This window comes from Balaenoptera ricei, chromosome 1, assembly GCF_028023285.1.
Source record: "Balaenoptera ricei isolate mBalRic1 chromosome 1, mBalRic1.hap2, whole genome shotgun sequence".
Lineage (NCBI taxonomy): Eukaryota > Metazoa > Chordata > Mammalia > Artiodactyla > Balaenopteridae > Balaenoptera > Balaenoptera ricei.
The window spans coordinates 47744855-47765604 of NC_082639.1; the positions used below are offsets into that span (position 1 = coordinate 47744855).

Genomic DNA, 20750 nt, shown 5'->3' on the forward strand with positions numbered 1-20750 from the left:
CCACCTGGGTGAAGGCCTCTGGGTTCAGAGAATCCACTTCCTGTGCATCAGTGCGATGCCACAGAAAGTGCCTGACTTGCAAACAGAGCAACTGGATTTGAATCTTTTCTCTGCTACACACCAGCTGTCTGACCCTGGACAAGGCACTCTGCTTCTCTGGATTTCTGCTTTCCCATATGTAACATAAGGAGATTTGTTCACTTAAAAAAAAAAATGTTGTGAGCATCTATTCTGTTAAAAACTCTGTGAAAGACACAGACATGAATAAAATAAGTTCCTTCACAAAAAAAGAATATAATCTTTCAGTCCCTTTCTGGGACTAAGATTTTTCTTCCAGTTGCTAAAATAAAACTGCTGATTGTAGATACGGAGTTTACAATAGAAAGGTGTATGTCTGTCCCCCCGCCGCCGGCCCCCCGATGTATATGAAAGTCCTCAGCACACAGAACTCACTCCAGAAATGGAGCTCTCTTCTTCCTGGTCTGAGCTTCAAAACTGGGATCCTGTGGAATTCCAACAAAACCTCCTTAGAAAGATCTGGCTGAGTTCAAGCCAGCTCGGGGCTGAACCAGCAAGTCAGACTGGGGTGAGTCTCACTGGTTCTTGCTAAGTCATTTGTGTTTCATTACACAATTTGCATACTGGTGAAACAGGTCTGTACTGTCCTCTGGCTTCATTTCCATTGCTCTTGGGAGCTCTCTGCTAAGAGTGAGAAGGAGGCTTTTGTCCTTCCTCTGTCCCTGCCCTCTTTCTTCCTGGAAGTCTGTCCAGATCGCTGACACCCACGGGAGAAACTTTCTCCCTTCTCCCATCTCCTCCATGGCTCAGGTTCACGTGCCTGGTGACTCTATGTGGTGCAGAACTGGGAAGTTATTCAACTACGTTCAGAACAAAGAGGAGTTTTTAGTTGACTTTTCTCCTCCTTTTGAAGGGAATCGGATCTTGTTTTCTGCCACTATCAGGGGGAGAAAAAGAAACTACCGGTTTGCTGAACACTTAGACACCCAGCGAGGTGCTTTAAATTTTATCCCCTGCAATTGCTACAACCATCCTGGTAGGCAGACACCATTGTGCCCATTTTACAGATGAAGAGAGCAAGGCCAAAAGAGGCCATGTCACCTGCTCAAGGTAACAATGGGCCACGATTTCCACTGAGTAAGATTTGCCTCTTTTAAGTCCATGCTCTAACCACAAAACCACCTGGCTTCCTTAGGGAATTAGCACTTTGCATGTCGAGTATTGGTCTTTTGTATTGGACTTCTGTCTCTGGAGAAGCAATCTGAATGGACTATACAGGCATCATGGACTAAAGGACAACCTGAATGGGACATATGGAACTTCAGGCTCCTCTAATTCACCTGTCACACACTTTTATAGCATGCACGTCTCAAACACAGGTGTATAGCTTTTGTAAGAGTTAGAATAGAAGAGTCTCTGACCTGATCTTAAGCTCAGGAGAGCCTGTGAACTGACTCAGAGCAGAGTTAATAGTCCTTTCCTCTGGGCTCCAATCCCTCAGTCCACCCCTATCAGAGAATTTAGCCAACTGCTTTGCAACTATTTAAATATTTTTCAGGCTTTCCTCACAAAATGTGAGCTCTTTTGGTGTCCTCAAGTGCTCACACAAGGTCTGGCACAGAACAGGTACTCAGAAACTGCTGGCTGGATGGATGGATAGATGGATGGATGGATGAGGCAGAGAGTAAGAAGAGGAAAAACATCTGGTGCTGTGGTTTATTCCCTCTTGGAAACAACAATCTTGTTCCCGGCAGGGGTTTCACCAGACACTCCCGGGATCTGTGGGCATGGTCTCGTGGGCATACCAGACCCCACTGCTCCAGGATTCTAAACATGTTGAACAAAAGCTTAATGACTAACAACCAGAGGCCAGAGAACATGGCTATCAGAGCACAGCCACTTCCCTGGTACCCAACAAACCCTCTGACACATCAACAGTTTTCACGGGCACCACAGTGAAGTGTCCAAAGGTAAACAGTTCAGCAAAGAGGCAGCAAAGGCCTTGCCTACATCACACAGGCCCTTTGTGATCTATCAAGTCAGTGATGAGGAGATGAACAAAATTCTGATTGGAATGGAAAAGAAGCACGGCCTGGGAGTGTCAAAAGACGCGGGACTCATCCATCCATCCATCCATCATCCATCCATCCATCCATTCATTCGTTCATCAAACGTTCATTGCATACTTAAGTATCAGACACTGTTTGGGGAAGTGAGAGACAGCAGTGAATCAAGAGACCAAAATCCTCTCCTTCATGAAGCTTATAATTTATCTGGTGGAGATATGCAAAGAGTATGTCAGATGGTGAGAAACTGGGGGAAAAAATAAGGCTGCAAAGGGAGTTAGGGAGTATAGGAGGGGGCGTCCAGGGAAGGCTTCTCTGACAAAGTGTCCTGAGGAAGGGGAGGGTCGAGGTGCAGATTCCCAGGAGAGGAGCTCGGTAGTCCAAGAAAGGCCTCACTCGAACTTGCTGCTGCCTGATCTGAGCTGCAGAAGGAGGAGCTGGGGCTGGGGACCCCCAGTGTCTTCTCAGCTCTCCGTGCGCCCTCCACGCCCTCCTTCCGACCAGCCATCAAAGCCCTACTCAACTGAACACCTGCAGATCCCACATCACCATCCTCCTTTCCACCTGTGCACGGGCAGTCCTTCCAACCCTCCCACCATCCCGTGACTACCCTAAGGGAAGCCTTCCCCGGCCTCTGCCCTCCACTCCAGCTTAGCTAGGGTGCCACAATTCTGAGCTTCCATAATAACCTATACACGCCAGTCCCTCCTGTAGCATGGACCAGACTATCATTACTGTCCTGTTACCTGTTACCTGTTCCTCTAGACTGAACTCCCCAAGGGCCATGCCCATGCCTTGCCAAGCGCTATATTCCCACCCCTGGCATGGGGCTTGGTGCATAATAGCCACTCACTAAATACATGCTGCATAATGAATGTTGAAAGCATAGGTGAGTTCCTTGAGGGCAGGGCCCAGGTCTGATTCATCTCGTAGCCCCAGGAGGCAGCAGCGTGCCTGGTACAACAGAGGTTAACTCCAGGTGTGCTGTGTGAATTGGTGCCTGGCTCCTGTGTTGCCATTTTATCCAGACAGCCAGGTCATCTTCAGTCCCTGACCATGGAGGCGCGGGGCCAATCCAGATGCGGTCCTCGGGAGTTCAGACCAGGGCTCAAGGGTAGGCAGCACCGTTTATGTTTATATAGGCTGCGGGATTTCTCTGATTAGAATTTGCATTAATCTCTGACAAGCCTTAACCTCGTCCTTAAGCTTCCATGCCCGGAGATAATTTGGTGTTTGGAGCATGGTTTTTCCAAGCTATCCATTTTACAAATCAAAACCTAATATGGAGCGCCCTCCAAAGCCACGGGAGGCTCTAGATGGTGGCTGGTACTGAAAGGCCCAGTGAAGGGATGGCTGGTGCTCCTGGTCTGCCACTCTCTGCACTCCATGGGAATCTGCGCAAAACTGTCTCTGAGTGCTTCCCATCTTCTCTTTCAGCACGTAGTCCAAACTGCTTTTAAACAGAACCACAGAGACTGAGAAATCAGAAGACACCTTCTAATTCCACCCTTACATTTGACGGATGGGGAAAGCAGGGCCTAGAGAAGAAAAGTGGCAACAACTCTGCAAAAACAGACACAACTGTCTCCCCTTTGACAGATTAGTATACTGAGGTTCGAAACCTAAGTAATCAACTCCCGGTTCCACAGCTAGTAATTGGCATGGCCAGAGTCACTCAGGTCTGCCCAAGTCTAAAGGCAAACACTGTCAATGCCATGCCCAGCCGGTTCAAACGGGCTTCTCCCCAAGGCTCCAGAGAAGCTGCGGATCACAGGCTGCCTTCATAAAAGCGCACGGGGCTCTATGGGAGGCCGAGTGCAGCTCTGGCACTTCCTGCAGCCCAATATAAAAGCCCTGTGGGAGGAGTCTAGGGGCTTCTCTGACGGACTGCAGGATTTCCCACTTCCCCAGACAGGAGGCAACGGTGTTCTTCAAACTTCCTTTAGAAAGCCTTGCAAATTGGACTTTCAAAGAGTTGAGATTTCTGTGTAATATCACATCAAAAGGAGGCCTGGTGAAGGGCACTGTCCTCCTTACTTCTTAGCCCTTACCTTCAGAGGTTGTTTTAAGACAAGATAATCTTAGAGCTAAAAGGAGAGCCCTGTGTTTGCACGTTGCATATGTGGGTGTCTGTGAGTTGTGAATGTGTGTATGTTTGCAAGAGCTCTGAAGAGTGTGTGGTGTGTGCATGGGGGCGTGTGTGTAAAGATGTGCTTCAGAGATGAAGGATGAAGGAGGCTCTCTTCTTTCTTCTTCTTTCCTCCCTCCCTCCCTCCCTCCCTTCCTTTCTTCCTTCCTGGAATATAAAGGCACTATAATTTTTTCCTCCCTCAAAGATGCAAATAAACATTCAATCACAACCTACTCCTCACGCATCACCCCCGCAGAGAGCTCTTGCTATAATCAGAGCTTCCAGGAGGTGATGGGCGCTGGGGGTAGGGGGGCATCTCATCCATTAAAGCAGATCTGAAGAAAGGCAGGTCCCCTTCAAGCGACATTGAAATTAGGGTTGGAGCTTATATTCTGTAAGTTTATCCTGCAGAGGTTTGTTTGGCTTTATTTTTTGTCGTGCAGCACAATGAAAAGAACATAGAACAATGCTGGGGTCCTAAGGACCAGCCTTCAAATACCTCTTAGATTCAGGTTTGTTTGTTTGTTTGAAACTGAAAACAGTGTAATCAAAACACATCTCACCAGGTTATTGAGAGAATCCAAAGGTATAGCGTGAGTGCGAGACAGTGCCTGGCACATAGAAGGTACCAGAAACCTGTCAGCACTTTTACTTTACAAAACACTGAAATTATATTTTGTAAAATTGCTTCCAGCCCTGGGTAAAATATAAATGGAACAGAAAACAAAATATTGCTGCTAAACTGTCCTTCCTAAGAGCAAAGCGAAAACTAAAACAACAACAAAAAATGAAGAATGGTGGGAAGTGCTCTCCGTGAATTTTTAAAATCCACATTTAATGTTTTTAGAGGTTGGGGCCTACCTCTTAGCTCTGTATCCTAGCTAACAGGAAGCCTGGAGGCCTCCAGACTTGGAAAGGATTGGGGGAAAAAACAAAACAAAACAAAAAGACCTCTCTGCTGTTTTTCCAACTCCTAATTATGCTTTTCAAATAAGTTGAAATCAAAATGTTCTTTTTCCAAACAGCTTATGGTCCTCTGAGCTACATCTGACCTTTCAGCGCCTTCTCGCTCTGAACTTCATCAAAGCAGCCAAAAGCAGGAAGTGCTCTGGCACACGGACCTCATTCAAGGGGAAAGGAAAGGCAGTGGGACCATATTTAATTGACAAAGAGAAACAGACCAGCGGCTGTCTGTCTGTGTGGCAGCTGGAGGGGAGCAAGGCGCTTCACCTGCACCATCCCGGCATCTCCAGGAACCATGGTATGGCAAGGCCAACAGGGGACCTCAGACCATGGCCCTACCACTATTTGAAGGTCCTCCAACACACTACTGATCGTCTCTGGGCCTTGGTCTCTGGATCTGAGCAATGGGGCCAAGGATTTCCTACTTCACTGTGCTATTATGAGGTCACGTGCGCTCACAGATGCGGAAGGATTCTGTAGTCACATAATGATTTTTAAAGCCCTTCCATCAGTAGAGGGTGGGGGAGGAATGGCACGGAGAACGTTACGAGGAATTCAGGCAGAAGGCATGGATCTGAGCGATAGTTCTGGTGTCTACATAAACTTTGGCAGTTTGCTTTAATTCTCTAAGACTTACTTAGTAATCCTTTCCCACAATAGAGGTAATATTACTTATAACATAAGGCTTCTGAAAGGATCAACTGAGTTCATGGATTTTCAGAAAACGGTGCTTATTACCATAAAATGTTATACAAGTGTCTTTATCACTTAATCATTCCAAAATGGGTGCTCAATCCTTATCAAGCAGCCATGGTAAATATTATTTTTATTTGAAAAATGGGAAAAGTCTGGAAAGTGAAACAACTTCTGCTAACTCAGTGGCAGGGCTCAGAATAGAAGCTAATGCTTCTATCTAACCTCTTTTTCAAAGATTTCTCAGTGAAGTCTGTCCCTAACGATTCTGATGGCTCTTTGCACAGACAGGATTTAAGCTGGGGCTGGACTCCACTGGAATCAGAGTACTTACCACCAAATACAGCATGGTGTACATGGAGAAGGAGGCGTGGCCAGAGAAGAAGGACCTCCTGGAAGAGCAAGAGAGGGCAGTGTAAGGGCCGTATTCATATCCCCGATACACGTCTGTCCATCTTCCCTCCCTAGACTGTGACCCCGAGAGCAGCACTGCCTTGTTCATTTCTGCATCCTTGGTAGTGGATTGCCTGGAACCCAGCAGGCACCCATGAATGTGTGAATAAACGAAACAAAGAAAGAATGAATGAAGGAATGGACTTAGCAATGCTCTATTGTAACTGTTTATTTACTATCTGTCTCAATCAACTGACTGTGAGTTCCTTAAGAATGTGGACTCTGCTTTACTCATCCATCTAAACCGGGGCCCAGCTCTGAACTTGGTACCCTACTAAGTAGGTGCTCACTGAGCTGCCTACAGCAAAGGCATGGACACAGTGCCACGGGAGGTGGGGCCTCACCTGGCTTCCTGGACTTTGCTGTCGTCGCCTCTGCATTTGTAGTTTTGAATGTAGCCCTCGGAGCAGTTGATTTGACTGAAATCAGGGTTGCAGACGCTCAAGAAGTGAGGACGCAGGCGCCCTATGGAGACTTTGGCAATGTCTGTGAAGGACTGGCTGATGGCACAGCCAAAGAGGAAGCAGCCCACTTGCTTATAGAGGGCTGCTACATAGGGATTCTGAATCGTGGACCGGGACTTCTCCTTCAGGTAATAGATGCGGTAGAATTCCCCTGTGATGATCTGAAAGACAATGGATGGGGGGTTAGGCAGTATCAAGACCCATCAACGAAAGTGAGGCTGTAAAGGATATTTACTGACATAAGAGATACTCAGTACATAACTGCAAGTTATAATCTAGAAAATCCCAATTTTCTATTTAAGAAGTATACAGACATAAATATGCATAGGAGAGAAGATTAATGTGCTAACACAGTCATTTTTTCCTTTTTTAAAAAAGTTCTACATGGCCATATAGTACTTTTGTAACAAGAAAAATATGCAATCGAATATATTTATATGTAAATATATAATATACAAAAATACATAATATATAAAAATATATTATACACACACACACACACACGTATATTTGAAAACAAAGAGAGAGACAAATAATGACTTAGCTATTGAAGAATCAAGGTCATGGTCTGAGGGCCTAAGCAAATTTCCGGATTCTGGGATTTGGAGTAAAGGATCACCAACAATGATCTAACTTTACACCGGGCCTCAGTCTGTGCCATGTTGAGCCACGGCCGAGGTTTCTGTGGGAAAGGGCGAATGCCCCCAGACCCAGTCCTGGGTTTGAATCCAGGCTCTGCCACCTACCTGGCGTCCTTCCGAAATAACTTACATCTCTGCAGAGTTACTGCCGGAAATATGGTAACATGGATGGGAAATGCCCTGGGTCATAGAAAGTGATTCTTTCATTTTACTCTCTAGAAGTAGCGCATGATGAAAAGAACACTGGCCTACCAACCAAGAATCTTTTATACAAGGCACTTCAGAGTTTGTGAATGCCCAAGGCCACCTTCATTGTCTCCGCCATCCTGAAGGGCAGTGAGCAAGTCTGGGTTTTCATACCCTTCCTCCATCCCACTGTGCCCACTCCTTAATGCTTAGGGGCGATTTATCACTACTTTAAAAAGAAAAAAAAAAAAAAAAAAGGGCCACCAACTATTGATTACCTATTGCATACCAGTATTTATTTTTTATATACTTTATTTTATGAACTCCTCAGGACCACCAGGGGGTGGACTGAGGCTGGGGGAGGGAAAGCACCTTAACCAAAACTGTCGGGTTTCACATTAAGAATGGGGGGTGGGCAGCTGACTCAAGCTCCTATGCTGCCTACACGGCCGAGGACCAGTTCTGCGCTGGTGATGCACCACCACACAGCCCGCTGCCCTCGTCTTAACTCCGCAGCACAGCCCTGGCCACTTCCTGGATGCAACCAGGGTCCAGGGACAGCGATGTTCAACTCACCACTCACCACAAAGTCCCCTTCACACTTCCTCCCAGGGAAGGCTGATGAGCCACACTTGCCCTTTCAGGGAACAGAGAGCATGTTCGCGACCACAAGGGAAGCAACAGACTGACACATCCGGGCAGTCCTTCTCAAAGTGTCCCGTCATTCTTTTACAGCTGGGGAAGGCGTCGAGGCTAGGGATCTGACCCAAGTCCAAGTCTCGGGGGAGGATGGCCATGAAATGCCAGCTGGGCCCAGGGGCGAGCAGGTGCAGTCATGAGAGCAGCTACCAGCACCGCTAACATTTACACAGTGATTCTGTGTTTATAAATACTTGATATTTCTAAGTGCTACCCTTTGGTTTCCTAGATCATATTGAGTTTCCTAGATCATATTGAGTTTTCTAGATCATATGACTCTATATTAGAGAGAGATGATCGAAGGCCAGTCCGGTCTGGCATCCTGGCTTAGCCATTCCCTGGGAGAACAGGGCGATCAGCTGAATGAACAGATGAATGAAAGGGAGCAGGACGGTGGTCCTCACAGTTGTTTTATTGCAAAATTGGAAATGCCCTCTAAACATTACTAAGAGTCCTCTGACAACATGCTGCAGAGATTAAAATCTGAGAAGCCTAGCCGGTCATAAATGAAAGGCTCCATTATATATGGAAGAAACTGAGGTCCGAATTTAACTCACATCTAAAGATTAGACCCAGGTGTTCTATCTCTCCACCCAGCATTCCTTCCTACCATTCATGGTCTAATTCCCCTTTTGAACCTGTTTATACTTTTACCCTATGTAACCTTACAGGCTAACACATTGCAGATGTTTGTTACCACCATCATGTTCTCTCTTTCTTATTCTTCTTTATTTATAAATCATGCCCACGTGACGTGAGACATAGGGGGGAAAAGCACTAAACTAGAAGTCAAGGGGCCAGGGCTCGAGTCCCTATTCACTGAGCGACTTGGGATAAGTTAGTTTCTCCATTTGCAAAATGAGGGCGCTAGACTCCGTGATTCATTCCTTCATAACTGCAATGACATTTATTCCCAGCTCTCCTGTGCCACCTCCACAATAGCCTCCCAACCAAACAAAGGTAATAAGCAGTAGCAAAGGAATGGTACTTCCTCGGAGATGACACCACAGGCAAGGAGCAGAACCAAAGCCCCATGAATGATCCCTGCCCTTGGATTGCTCCTGAGTTCCTTGAACCATCCACTGCCACAGATTAAGAAACTGTTTCTAAATTGGCATGGCCTGAGAGTGATTTCCTATCTGATGCTGAAAAAGAACATGAGGGTTCCCATTGCATATCAGCGTTTCTTACATCATTTTATTGATGAATCTCAGGGGAGTCACCTCCCTGCGTCAGTCATCTTAGGGAGAAAGGGTTTGATTACACCTCAAGGACTGTTTTCAGCTCTAACATCCCTTCATTCTAAAACTTCAGTTTTCAGTGCCACAGTCTTGCAAATAGCAAGTTGCTAATTAAAATGCTTCCTCCTTTCATGGGAAGATAAAAAAGAGAATATCTGATGGCCCCTCAAATTCCCAATAACAACCCTAATAATACTAGCAATCTTTTATGGTTCTTTAGCAACTTACAGTTTCATTTAATCTGCAACCTGTGAAGACAATATACCCAGTTTACAGGTGGGAATACTAAGGCACTGAGAAATAGTGACTTATCTGAAGGATGTGAGGCTAGTAAGCTCACAGTGTTAAGAACAGAGCCCAGATATTCTGACTCTCAAGTTCAAAGACCCACAGAAGAAATACATCGAGATCATTTTATTATTTCTATTGTTATTAAAACCAATTTCCACTGTAGAATGGCAACTGCGTATTTTCGAGGACAGGACCAGGCTGAAGCCATTTAGCAGACACATGACTCCAGGACCACATGGCTTCTGGGGCAGCCCTGACAGATCTTGGAGTTAATGAGCAACAAATTATGTATTTTCTCCATCCCCTTGTACAGAAGGGTCGGGGAGTCGACAACACAGCCATAAATCATCATTATGAACCAGCCGGGTTTGGCTTCTTGTAATCCTAACCCTTAAAAGACCATTTAATGAAATTCGGGCTGCCCAAATACCTCACTTCTGCAGAAGAGGCGAGGGCTTAAATTGTTCTCCAACACGTTACACACGTAACTCTGGAGTTCCAGATTTACTGCTTTCGGACTTTATTCATTACTCACAATGTTTTTATTCCCGGGTAATAAAATAAGCTCTTCCCTCCCCCTCCCTCTCCCCCCTGCAAAGGCTCTGTCCCCACTCCCATACTCCGGCCCCTGGAGCCCTCATTTCTGCTTTAGTCAGCAAGGTTGTGATACGTAAATTTCACGGCTGAGAAAAATGCCTTCAATGTCGATCCCTTTCTGAAACAGCAAGCAACAGAGTCTGGGCGTCATGGCAGGCTGCCAGCGAGCAGAGAAGAATTCTCCCCTACCTGCCTTTTAAAGCACTTGGCACGGAATCTGGAAACTAATAAAGTGGGAAAGCATTGCAATTAAGCTACGAGGGGAGAGAAAGGGATCAGTCAATCAGTCCTTGCCCGAGAATGGCCGCAGTCTGGAGGGAGGGAGTCTCCAACTCTCAGACAGCTCCTCTTCCTGTCTTTTCTGGTGTACAAGAGCTCAACTGGCCACATATTCACAAATATCGAACTGTTCCAGAGGGGAAATTTGGAAAAACATTAGGAGAGACATTTTGGAAAGAAGAGAGCACATGGTGGTGAAAGAAGCACTGACTTCGGAGCCAGAAAAACCTTGGTCTGAATCCCATCTCTTACCTTGGACCTAGGTAAGTGACTTCACCTCTCTGGGCTTAGGTCTCCTTGTCTAAGAGTAATATCTTGCCATGTACACACTACTATATTTAAAATAGATAACCAACAAGGACCTACTGTACAGCACAGGGAACTCTGCTCAATATTCTGTAATAACCTAAATGGGAAAAGAATTTGAAAAAGAATAGATACATGTATATAAATAAATGAATCACTTTGCTGTACACCTAAAACTAACACAACATTGTTAATCAACTGTGCTCCAATATAAAATAAAAAATTTTTTTTTAAAAAGCTCAAAAAAAAAAAAAAAAGAGTAATGTCTATCTACCTGGCAGGATTGCCAGGGGATTCAAGAAGGTGGTATATCAAATGCCTAGCACCTAGCAGAAGAGCCATGCAAACATTGTTTTTTTTTTCTGCCCTTGGAAAAAGAGAAACAAAAAATTAACACAGGCATACCTCATTTTATTGTGCTTTGCAGATTTTGTGGGGTTTTTTGGTTGTTTGTTTTGTTTTGTTTTGTTTTACAAACTGAAGGCTTGTGGCAGCCCTGCGTTAAGCAAGTCTATCGGCACCATTTTTCCAACAGCATTTGCTCAATTCATGTCTCTGTGTATTACGTTTTGGTGATACTCGTAATATTTCCAATTTTTTCATTATTATTATATTTGTTATTGTGATCTGTGATCAGTGGTCTTTACTGTTACCATTGCAAAAAGCTTATGATTCCTGCAAGCCTCAGATGATTGTCGGCATTTTTTTTAGCAATAAAGTGCTTTTTAACTCAGGCATATACATTGATTTTTAGACATAATACGATTGCACACTTAATAGACTACGGTTTAGTGTAAACATAACTTCTACATGCACTGGGGAAACAAAATTTCGTGTGACTTGCTTTGTTGCGATATTCGCTTTATTGTGATGATCTGCAACCGAACCTGCAATATCTCCAGGAAATGCCTGTACTTTTATACAAGTACATCTTTTCCAAGATAGTTCTAAGAGCTCCTTGGAAAGGAACATTCCACACTAAAGAATGTGGAAGTACCACCCCTCCAGGGTAGAACCAGAAAATATGGGTATGGAGATGTTGGTTTTGACCATTTTATCTAGGACATCTTTTTCAGGGGAACAAAGCAGAAGGGAAGTCTAAATCCCAGGCAGTGAGGGCTATTTACAACAGTCCACTCTATAGATTTTCCCAAGAAAAGACTTTTGCACACAGTGTCCCAACAATCCGTCTTTCAGAGCCTGAGAACTCATCTTCTTCCCCTGCTGAGTTCGAAGGACAAACTTCCCTATATTCTGATCTGCTTGAATGATAACATCCGCATAGCCTGTTACGGCTTGCAAAACATTTCCCTATCCACTGTGTTATCTGCTTCTCACAACACCCTATGGATACTAAATTATTATCCATACTTTATAAGTGAGTATGACGAAGGCCAGAGAGGCCATTGAATCACCCTCAGGTACAAGGCAAAGGGCAGGGGCAGGGCTGTCGCTGCAGCCTGGGCTTCCCGTGTTCTGTCCAATGGCGTCAAGCTAGCTTTCTCTTAGAAGCCCTAGCAGGTGGTGGCAGGATGGATGTCTCCAGGGAGACAGACGTTCCCTGAGCACCTGGGAAGGTCACGTAACCCTATCAGGCACCTGCACATCTAGATCCCTGCCAGCCACAGAGCACCAAGCTTCCCCTTCACATCTCAGCTCTGTGGATTAATGAACTTCTCTCAGCCCAGAAGAGATTCATTCATTCAACAATCATTAAATGATGGAGAATAATGGAGGATCCTTTTCTTCACATTATATCTCGGTCCCAAGGGAAAGGGAAAATGTAACGTATCTGGGTCCTCCTTCTAAGGACGGAGATAAATGTAGCTGTGTTTTCTTTGGGCTGAATGCTCCATCTACTACAATGAAATGCAGTATCTTTAGTGACGAGAAATAACTGATGAGAAATTTAATATCCCATTCTTCTCCCACTAGGTTGTCTTCAACCTCTTGGCAGGAGATCAGCGCCTGACAGATCGGGAAAGGCAATGGGAACCTAAATCTGTCCAAGGCCACCAGTGGAGTTTCTGGGCTTTATGGGTAGGTCAAAACTCCAATATCTAGAATAATGGACAGCAAAGAAGCCAGAGAGAGGTGACCATAGAAGCTATTTATGGTTGAAATCAGTAGTGGCTGCCCTAAGCCCTAAGCCAGCTTTACAAAGAAGGCAGTTTGAAGCGTGAAGCATCGTATTTTCCAAAGTCAGGGACTCACAGCCATGTGTCTCCTAGATGACCAGCTCTGCCTATCCATGCAAGAGTCTCCCGACTGTTCTCTCTGTAGCATTGCCTATTGCCTACCTCTGGTTCCTTTTGACCTTGAATTTCCTAAGGTTCTTAATATCACCACTGTGCTTTTCTTCCTATTTCTCAAACACCTTTCTTCTTCCAGTGGCTCCACTTTTGGGTTCTACCAGATAAAGGTAGGTCTTCCTAGGGTTGTATCCTTGCCTTTTCACTGTGATCTCAGCTGCTCCAATAGCTTCAATGATTACCTCTGTGAAGATGACCTTCAGAAGGGCATCTGTCTCTCTCTAGTTCCAGCTTACCATTTACCCCTATCAGTCTTGTTCCAATTTTCTGCCAAATCATCCAAGTAGTTAGTTATCAAACTGATGTTATCAGCATGTCAATCTGACCAAGTCACACTCATTCCAACTTCTGCCCCAAACCTCACTTCTCTTCCCTTCATTTCTACTCAAGATGCCACCAAACATAGAACTGCAAGGACAGGAAATCGTAGACCCCTCTGTCTCCTTTACCCCACTGTCATCAAATTCTGTTCATCTCACGTTTGCCAGGTGTCTCACATCCATTTTTGTCTCTCTCTTCCCCTTGTATTACCACCACTGTGGTTCAGGCCTCATCCTTAACCTTGGTTGGAAAATTGGCCCAGTAGGCTGAAAATACTTTCATCAACCTCTAGGCAATTAATTGGACTAAAAACTCCTCAGCACTCAAGGAGTTTCACAGTCTTGCAGTTATCTCTTCCTACCTTATCTTTGTCTACTCCCTTACACCCTATTTCTCCAGCCAAACGGGTCTGGCTCGACTATTCTTGAAAACACCCTATTGTTTCAGTCATAGTGAAGCCATCCCCTCTGCCTGGATTATCAGGATCTCTGATGAAAGTCTCACCTCTGCTTCAAAGTAGAGCTCAAGTGCCGACTAGTGTACTGGGTTAGAGTTGGGGCTCTTTTACTCAAGAGTCTTGGACAACTGAGCTCTATGACTCTCAGCCCTCTTATGTGTACAAAGGGGGATGATATGATGACAGTACCAAGAGCTCAAGGGTTGTTGTGACATTAAATGGGACAAGTGCTCCATGAAGGATGATGATGATGATGATGAAGCCTTCACCAATGAAAACAACCTTCAGTGATCTTCCTCTCAACTCCCATAGCACTTTATTTACACCTGAGACCATCTATAGCATTTGGCCTGTTTTGTCTTTGAAGCTCTCACCTCTCTGGGGCCCACCACTCTGCACAGCCCTGACTCTCTTCTAGTTCTCAGATCAATTCTTTAGTCTCCTTGAGGATCTAATGGTATAGTCAGTCTTGTACTTGCCCTGCTTCCCCTTTATACCATAAGCTCCAAGGACAGTATCTATGTCTTGTCTATCAGCTTCTAGGCCAAGAGGAAGCCTAGAAGCTGCCTGCTTGTTCTAAGGAAGGTCTCACCCAGAGATGCTGTACAAACCACTTGCTACAAAACACCATCCCACACTGTCAGTCTCGGGCAGTCATCTGCCCGGTGGTCTAGATGTTTCGTCTTCCTCTATACATTGAGCTCTCTACACCAGGAACTAAAGATTTTCTAGCTCACTAAATAAAGAACACTCTGCATAGCCCCTGGCACAGAGGGGGTCTTCAATGTCAGTTCACGTGCTCGGCTCTGAAGCCTGGGTTTTCATTCCTGCTCCCCATTCATTAAGCAGAGTAACCTCACACCAGCCACATACCCCTTGTAAGCCTCAGGACCTTCCCTCATTTGTAAAATGGGGTAAATAATACATACCCCCTGTAGCTGTTGAAGAGGATTTAAGATAAGGCATATTAGTTTCAGGCCCACTAGATAGTTCATCAATGGTATCCGACCCTCTACCCCATCCCCTAACACTGGCTCACGCAAACAGATTTCCCAGCCTCCTAAGCATTATCACTTAAAGTGGAGAATATCATCACCTTCATATTAGATACATATTCCAAATAAACTTGAACCCTTAAGAGTGATAGTAACTAAGGAAGAATTTCTGCAGAGTGTGGGGCGTGGAGGGGAAAGGGAGAAACCTAAATCCTAATCTCAATGCCTGTGTTTGTTACATTGCAAATAGGGCCCCTCCCCCCACCTCACCCCCAGGGGTAAGAAGGTCTCAGAAGAACTCTGTAGCTGTCTGATCCAGGATGACACAGTTGAAGGATTAACACGGCCACTCTCTGTTGGTGGTCTTGGTAATTGCACAGATGTAGTGGATTGTAAACTGGGGAACTGGGTCTCCCACCAAGGCACCACTGGGCCAGCTCGACTTCATGTTTTTCAGAGTTGAAGACTCGGCTAACCTTTAATGAGGAAGCAATCTTGGGGAACCTTGTTTTCTTGGCAGTGCTCTCTCAGATAAAGGGAGATGGGGGGGTGGGGTGGGGAGGAAGTAATGAAGTCCAGATGTGGGCAAATTGAAGCCTGATCCTGAATAAACAAGTCTCGGAGCTATAAGCTCTTCTTCTTGTCTCTCCAGCTAGAAATGTGCATGTGGTAGAGAGCAGGCCCCCATGTGCATCAGGGACCATAGTGAAGATTTTAGGGAGATAAACAGGACACTTGTCCCTGCTTCCTAGGTCCTCTGACATCTTTTGGCCTAATGCTTGTGAGTTTCTGCCCAAAATGCATGACCTTCTCTGTGATTTTCACAAACATATATATTGAGCACCCAAGTCTGTGCCTTGCACTAGCAATACAAAATCAAATCAGACCGGTCCCTACCGTGATGCAGCTAGCAGGATAACGAGGACATAGACAATCAAACAGACATGACAGTTCAACACAGTGACTGCAACGATAGCGGTGGGCCCGGGGACCTCTGGGACCTCTGGAAGGTGGGGGGAGGAGGCAGCCAAGGGATGCTTCCTGGAGAAGAGGTGATATTTGCTTGGTGTTTATTTAGTACTTACCATGCGCAGGAGGAAAAGACCTGATCTCTGCCTTGCAGGAACCTATTATCTAGCTGGGGAGACAAGATGTGGACACATTACAAGGCGATGTGTATTGAAGGTGCTATTTGTCTGCTTGAGATGGGGCAGCTTCTGGCAGTTTAGTGACAAGAGACAACACACAGATTGTTGGGCTGAGGTTCAACACTGCATCCCCAGCACCTGCCAAGCCCTGGGGGCTTGATAAGTAATTGTGGAAGGGGAGGCAGCCTTTAGAAGGCAGTAGTGGTGTCATTATTTTTTTAAAAAGCCTTGCCTTAGAATCCGGAGGACTACTGGTCTGGCCCTGCCACTCATTAGTTATGGGAAGGTCACTTCATATCTTGATTCCCAGTTGCCTTAGCTGTACCAATCTACCCCCTAGAATCACTACCAAGTACAAGTAAAAGAATATGCATACGAAGGCTACTTTGTATGCACAGTACAAAGGCTACAGTACGACACTACAGAAAAGAAAAGGCTGAATCTCACTGATGACACACATAATGTCACTTGATTTGACTCCCAGAACTAGCCTATGGAGTTGGTGAACTATTGTCACCAATTTACAGTAAAGGAAGGTATAGCTCTTTTCCAAAGGGGTCAATGGATTGCTCGAAGTTGAAGGACAAGTCACAGAATGGGTAAGCTCAGAAGATAGGCCATGAACCTCAATCAGATGATGCCAAAGCCTGAGCTTTTTCTCTAGTCAGGAATATCATGACAGAGGTCAAAATCAATGGGATCTGAGGAAAAGTAGTGTTTTTACGGCCAGAGGGAGAAGGGGATTCACTTGTGATTCATCATGCTTCAACTCCTAGATATTACGAATCTTTATTAAACCCCTTTCAGGGTCTGACCAAGGCAAGCACTGAGCTCATGTTTATTTAAAAAGAATACTAAGCATTTTTCCATATTAAGATCTTTGCCCATAATTCTCTTCACAGCGCGGTACAAGGCAAATCGAGAGAAAGCTAGATAGGAGATGATATGTACTGTTTTTGCTCCTAATCTCACTGCTGCTAGAGTCATTAAACCCTTACAAGGCAGGGATAGGAACCACTGCCTTGTGGATTTGGAAGGAATTCCTATTATGCTATAATTCCAGAATCTGCGCTACATCTGAAAAAGAGGTCAAAATGACTAGATTTTTCCACATCTCCTGCCATAGAAAGGTGTCTGCTTTCTCTATAACTTCTGATATGTGCATCTCTAAACCACACTCTAAACCCCACTGGCATGCGATTCCTTTGTTGTGGGGACTCTTCAGACTGGAACAAGGGCATCCAAATCAGAAAAGGCTTCTCTTGTTGTTTTGAACAAACCTGACATTCGGTGGGAGGAGACCGGGACAGAAAGTAGCAGGATGATTAGATTTCCAGCTCTGGGTTCCCCTCCACCCTCCCTGACTGTCATTCACGCCCTCTGATCAGAAGCAGATTCTGGACGGGGCCAGCCAGGCTCTCTGGCCAGTCACAGTGGGAGAGAGGGGTTGCTATTACTGCTGAATTCAAGTCGTATAGCTTTTCCAGAATTGAGAATATATATTAATGGGAATTAGTCACTTTTCCTCCAAGGTCTTTGCTTTTCCTTTTTCCCCTGAGTGCTCCGGTCCTTAATGGCAGGTGAGCGGGCAAGCAGACCTCATTAGGAGCCCACCTCTCACACATGCCTCCAACTGAAAGGCAGGAGCAGCTGGATCAGGAGGTAAAAGTTTTCTTGCAAAGAGCACTGGAACGAGAGTCAAGAGACCCGGTTTCTGACGAATAAACTACAAGGAAAGAGCGGGAGATGTGACGAGTCCAAAGGCTGGAGGTCCTTTCCTGATGCTACTTATACCGGGTATAAGGTCTTGGCTAAGTCACTTCACGACTTTGTGACTGTTTACTCACTTACAATAAAGATAGTGACCATTTACCTACTATACTGCTTGTGTCGGGCCCTAAGTTACTTTCCATACTTTAGCTCATTTATTTCTGAAAACCTTCGTAAGTAGACATAGAATGTCCATTTCACAGATGAGCCCACTCAAGCGCAGTGAGGTTCATTCCTTTGCTACACGTTCCATAGCAGAGGAGCTCAGGGATGAACCAGCGCTTATGACTTTAACCCCATGAGAAACTGAGGCACCAGAAAACCTCGTGTCAGGGTGGCGGGGGTTTCTACGAGGGAAAAAGGCTTGAACGTGGTCTCAGGTTTCCATGGCACAACAGTAGCCCCTGACAAAGGACACCAATTATTGCCGCATTTGCTTGGCTGGCCTTTTTCCGAACCAGAGGGAAGCCCCACCAAACCGATTTTGCCAACCCTGTGTGGGAGAAGGAAGCATCGCTGCCGCCCATCCTATATAACCAAGGCCACAGCACATGACCATTTCCAGGAAACCTGGGAGGTCAGGGAGCATTTTAATTAAAACATCCACGTGACACGAGGAGAGAGGCCAGCCACAACTAAGCTCTTCAAAGCAGATTTTTCTTAGAAACGCTAGCATCTCATGAGGAAGAAGGGGCTCTTGGCAAACAGCAGGGAAAGAGCTGCTGACCAGGAATTTTGCTTGAGGAAGGAAGGATGGACCTCAAAGAGGCTACTTGAGCACCCTGGGTCCACCCAGCCCATTGCAGCCAAGCATGTGCCCACGGAAGGGATAGCATTTGATTCCCACAGCAATCCCCAGGAGTGAAGTCAAACAGCACTCTCATTTTACACACGAGGAAAATGAGGCCTAGAAGACCCAGGGATTCACCTAATTCACGTAGCCAGAGGGGCCCCAGGCCTCTGAAGAGTGTCTCTCTCCACGGCACCACATCTAGGAGCAGCCCACTAGGCAAGCCACTGATAATCGCACGTAAAGAGTTTGAAGATCACAGAACAACCCTGACACTGTGCTATTCTTATCTCAACCCCTCCCGGGTTAGAGTCGGCTTCTAAAAGCATTCAATTAACTGAGCCTCCAAGTGTCAAAAAACACCTGTTCAAACCTTAGCACAAGATACTGTATTAAGTATTCAGATGTTTTTTCCAGGCAAAGCCATTCTTCCTAGAGAACTCAACCCCGCATTGTTAATTTGGAGCAAAGAGTAAAATTAGATTTTATATTTCTCAGCTTCTGAACATAAAGATCCTTAGTCCACCTTTAAGAAACTACTTCAGTTGCCAAATGGACTGTTTTTCTTTTAAAGGTTGGAAAGAATTCTACTAGCCTCCCTGCCCCCTCCCCAATGTCAAACTGTTGACTGCGTGCCTTGTTTACGATGTTATTAAAAAACAAAGAGGGGTCTCAAAGTTATAAGCAACCCCCAGAGTGGGGAAGTCAAAAGAAAAACTTCATGCACTGTGCTCCATGACCATCAGCAGCTTACATTTGATGCAGAGAAGGCAACAGTAGCTAACTGCCCATCCCACTGAGCACTTGGATAGGATAGCCAACCTCCAAGCCTAAATCAAGCCTGCAAGATGGACAGAGGGTTTGGGAATAAGCCAGGTTTAGGCTCGAATTTTTACTTGCTTTAGACTTTGAGCATGTCACTGAACCCCTCCAAGCTTCTGATCTTCCATTTGAATGAGGGGGATACTAAGCCCTTATTTCACATGCAGTGTTCTGAATATCAACTCCTTCCTTCTTGGCTTGCTATTACAGGCCAAAGATAAGCTTCCAGGCTAGGATGAATACAAAGATGACTCAAGGATTTGAAACAAAGATTTTCGATCTTGGTGGATGTGATCCCATACCCTTTGCCCATATGGCTGAGGTTCAAGGACAAAGAAAAAATTTAGAAAATACTGGAGGTGTGGAATGGATGGCTGTGAAAACGTATGAACTACAAATTATAGGACTGGATTACCCTCAGTTACTCTCCCCCTCCCCTGCCGTAAATGGACACGTCTAAAACAGGGCAGTGACCTTCTAAGTAAAGCCCAGATAGACCGTACCCTGATTCCCATGAGGCTACCACTGCTCAAAGTAATTCTGGACCTTGTCAAGTCAGTGGCACATTTTGGCATCTTCGATGAGGGCTTCATCCTCTAAGGGAAGATCTGGATGTAAGTCTAGATTTTACACCGGAGTATGAGCAACCTGGTCAGCAATTAAGAGTTTGCCAATTACTTCAATATTCATGATCTCTTTTACTTCTGACTGCAAAGTTTTGAAGCAAGATGGTCACCCCTGATTTTAAAGACATACAGCTTGGCAGTGGAGGGCCAGGTCTGGAACCTAGGTCCCTGGATTGCAAGTCTCATTCTATTTTCACTTTGACACTACAGCCACTGGATGAGAGAATTAAACAATATGCTAGAGAATGTCAGGGGCATTACCACTGTCAGAGCAGCACCACGAGAGTGTGGAAAGAACACAGAAAAGGCCTGAGATATTTGGTAAGGTATTACTCCCATCCTCTGGGGCTCAGATTTATAGCACAATGGCTAAGAGCTCAGACTCTGGGGTAAGGGACAATGAGGTTCAAATCCCAACTCAACCACTCATTAACTACGTGACCTTGGGCAAATTATTTTTACTCTGCGGACCTCAGCTTCT

The 20750-nt window shown here is 45.4% G+C and overlaps 1 protein-coding gene and 1 long non-coding RNA gene across 3 annotated transcripts in view; one reads left to right on the forward strand and one right to left on the reverse strand.

The window, feature by feature from the left end:
• Positions 1-20750, reverse strand: part of PLPP3 (phospholipid phosphatase 3) — an 84829-nt gene that overhangs the window by 19721 nt on the left and 44358 nt on the right. The window contains exons 3-4 of the mRNA XM_059923548.1: positions 6669-6949; positions 6206-6263 (exon numbers count right to left, since the gene is read on the reverse strand). Coding sequence (XP_059779531.1) covers positions 6206-6263; positions 6669-6949 — 339 coding nt within the window. The remainder of the gene's footprint in view (positions 1-6205; positions 6264-6668; positions 6950-20750) is intronic.
• On the forward strand, positions 10744-18142 carry LOC132366121 (uncharacterized). Of its 2 annotated transcripts, none has more exons than XR_009503368.1 (3): positions 10744-10985; positions 12964-13068; positions 17821-18142. It is a non-coding gene; the product is annotated as an uncharacterized LOC132366121 (long non-coding RNA). The 2 variants fall into 2 exon arrangements; XR_009503369.1 differs by having other exon boundaries at positions 17842-18142.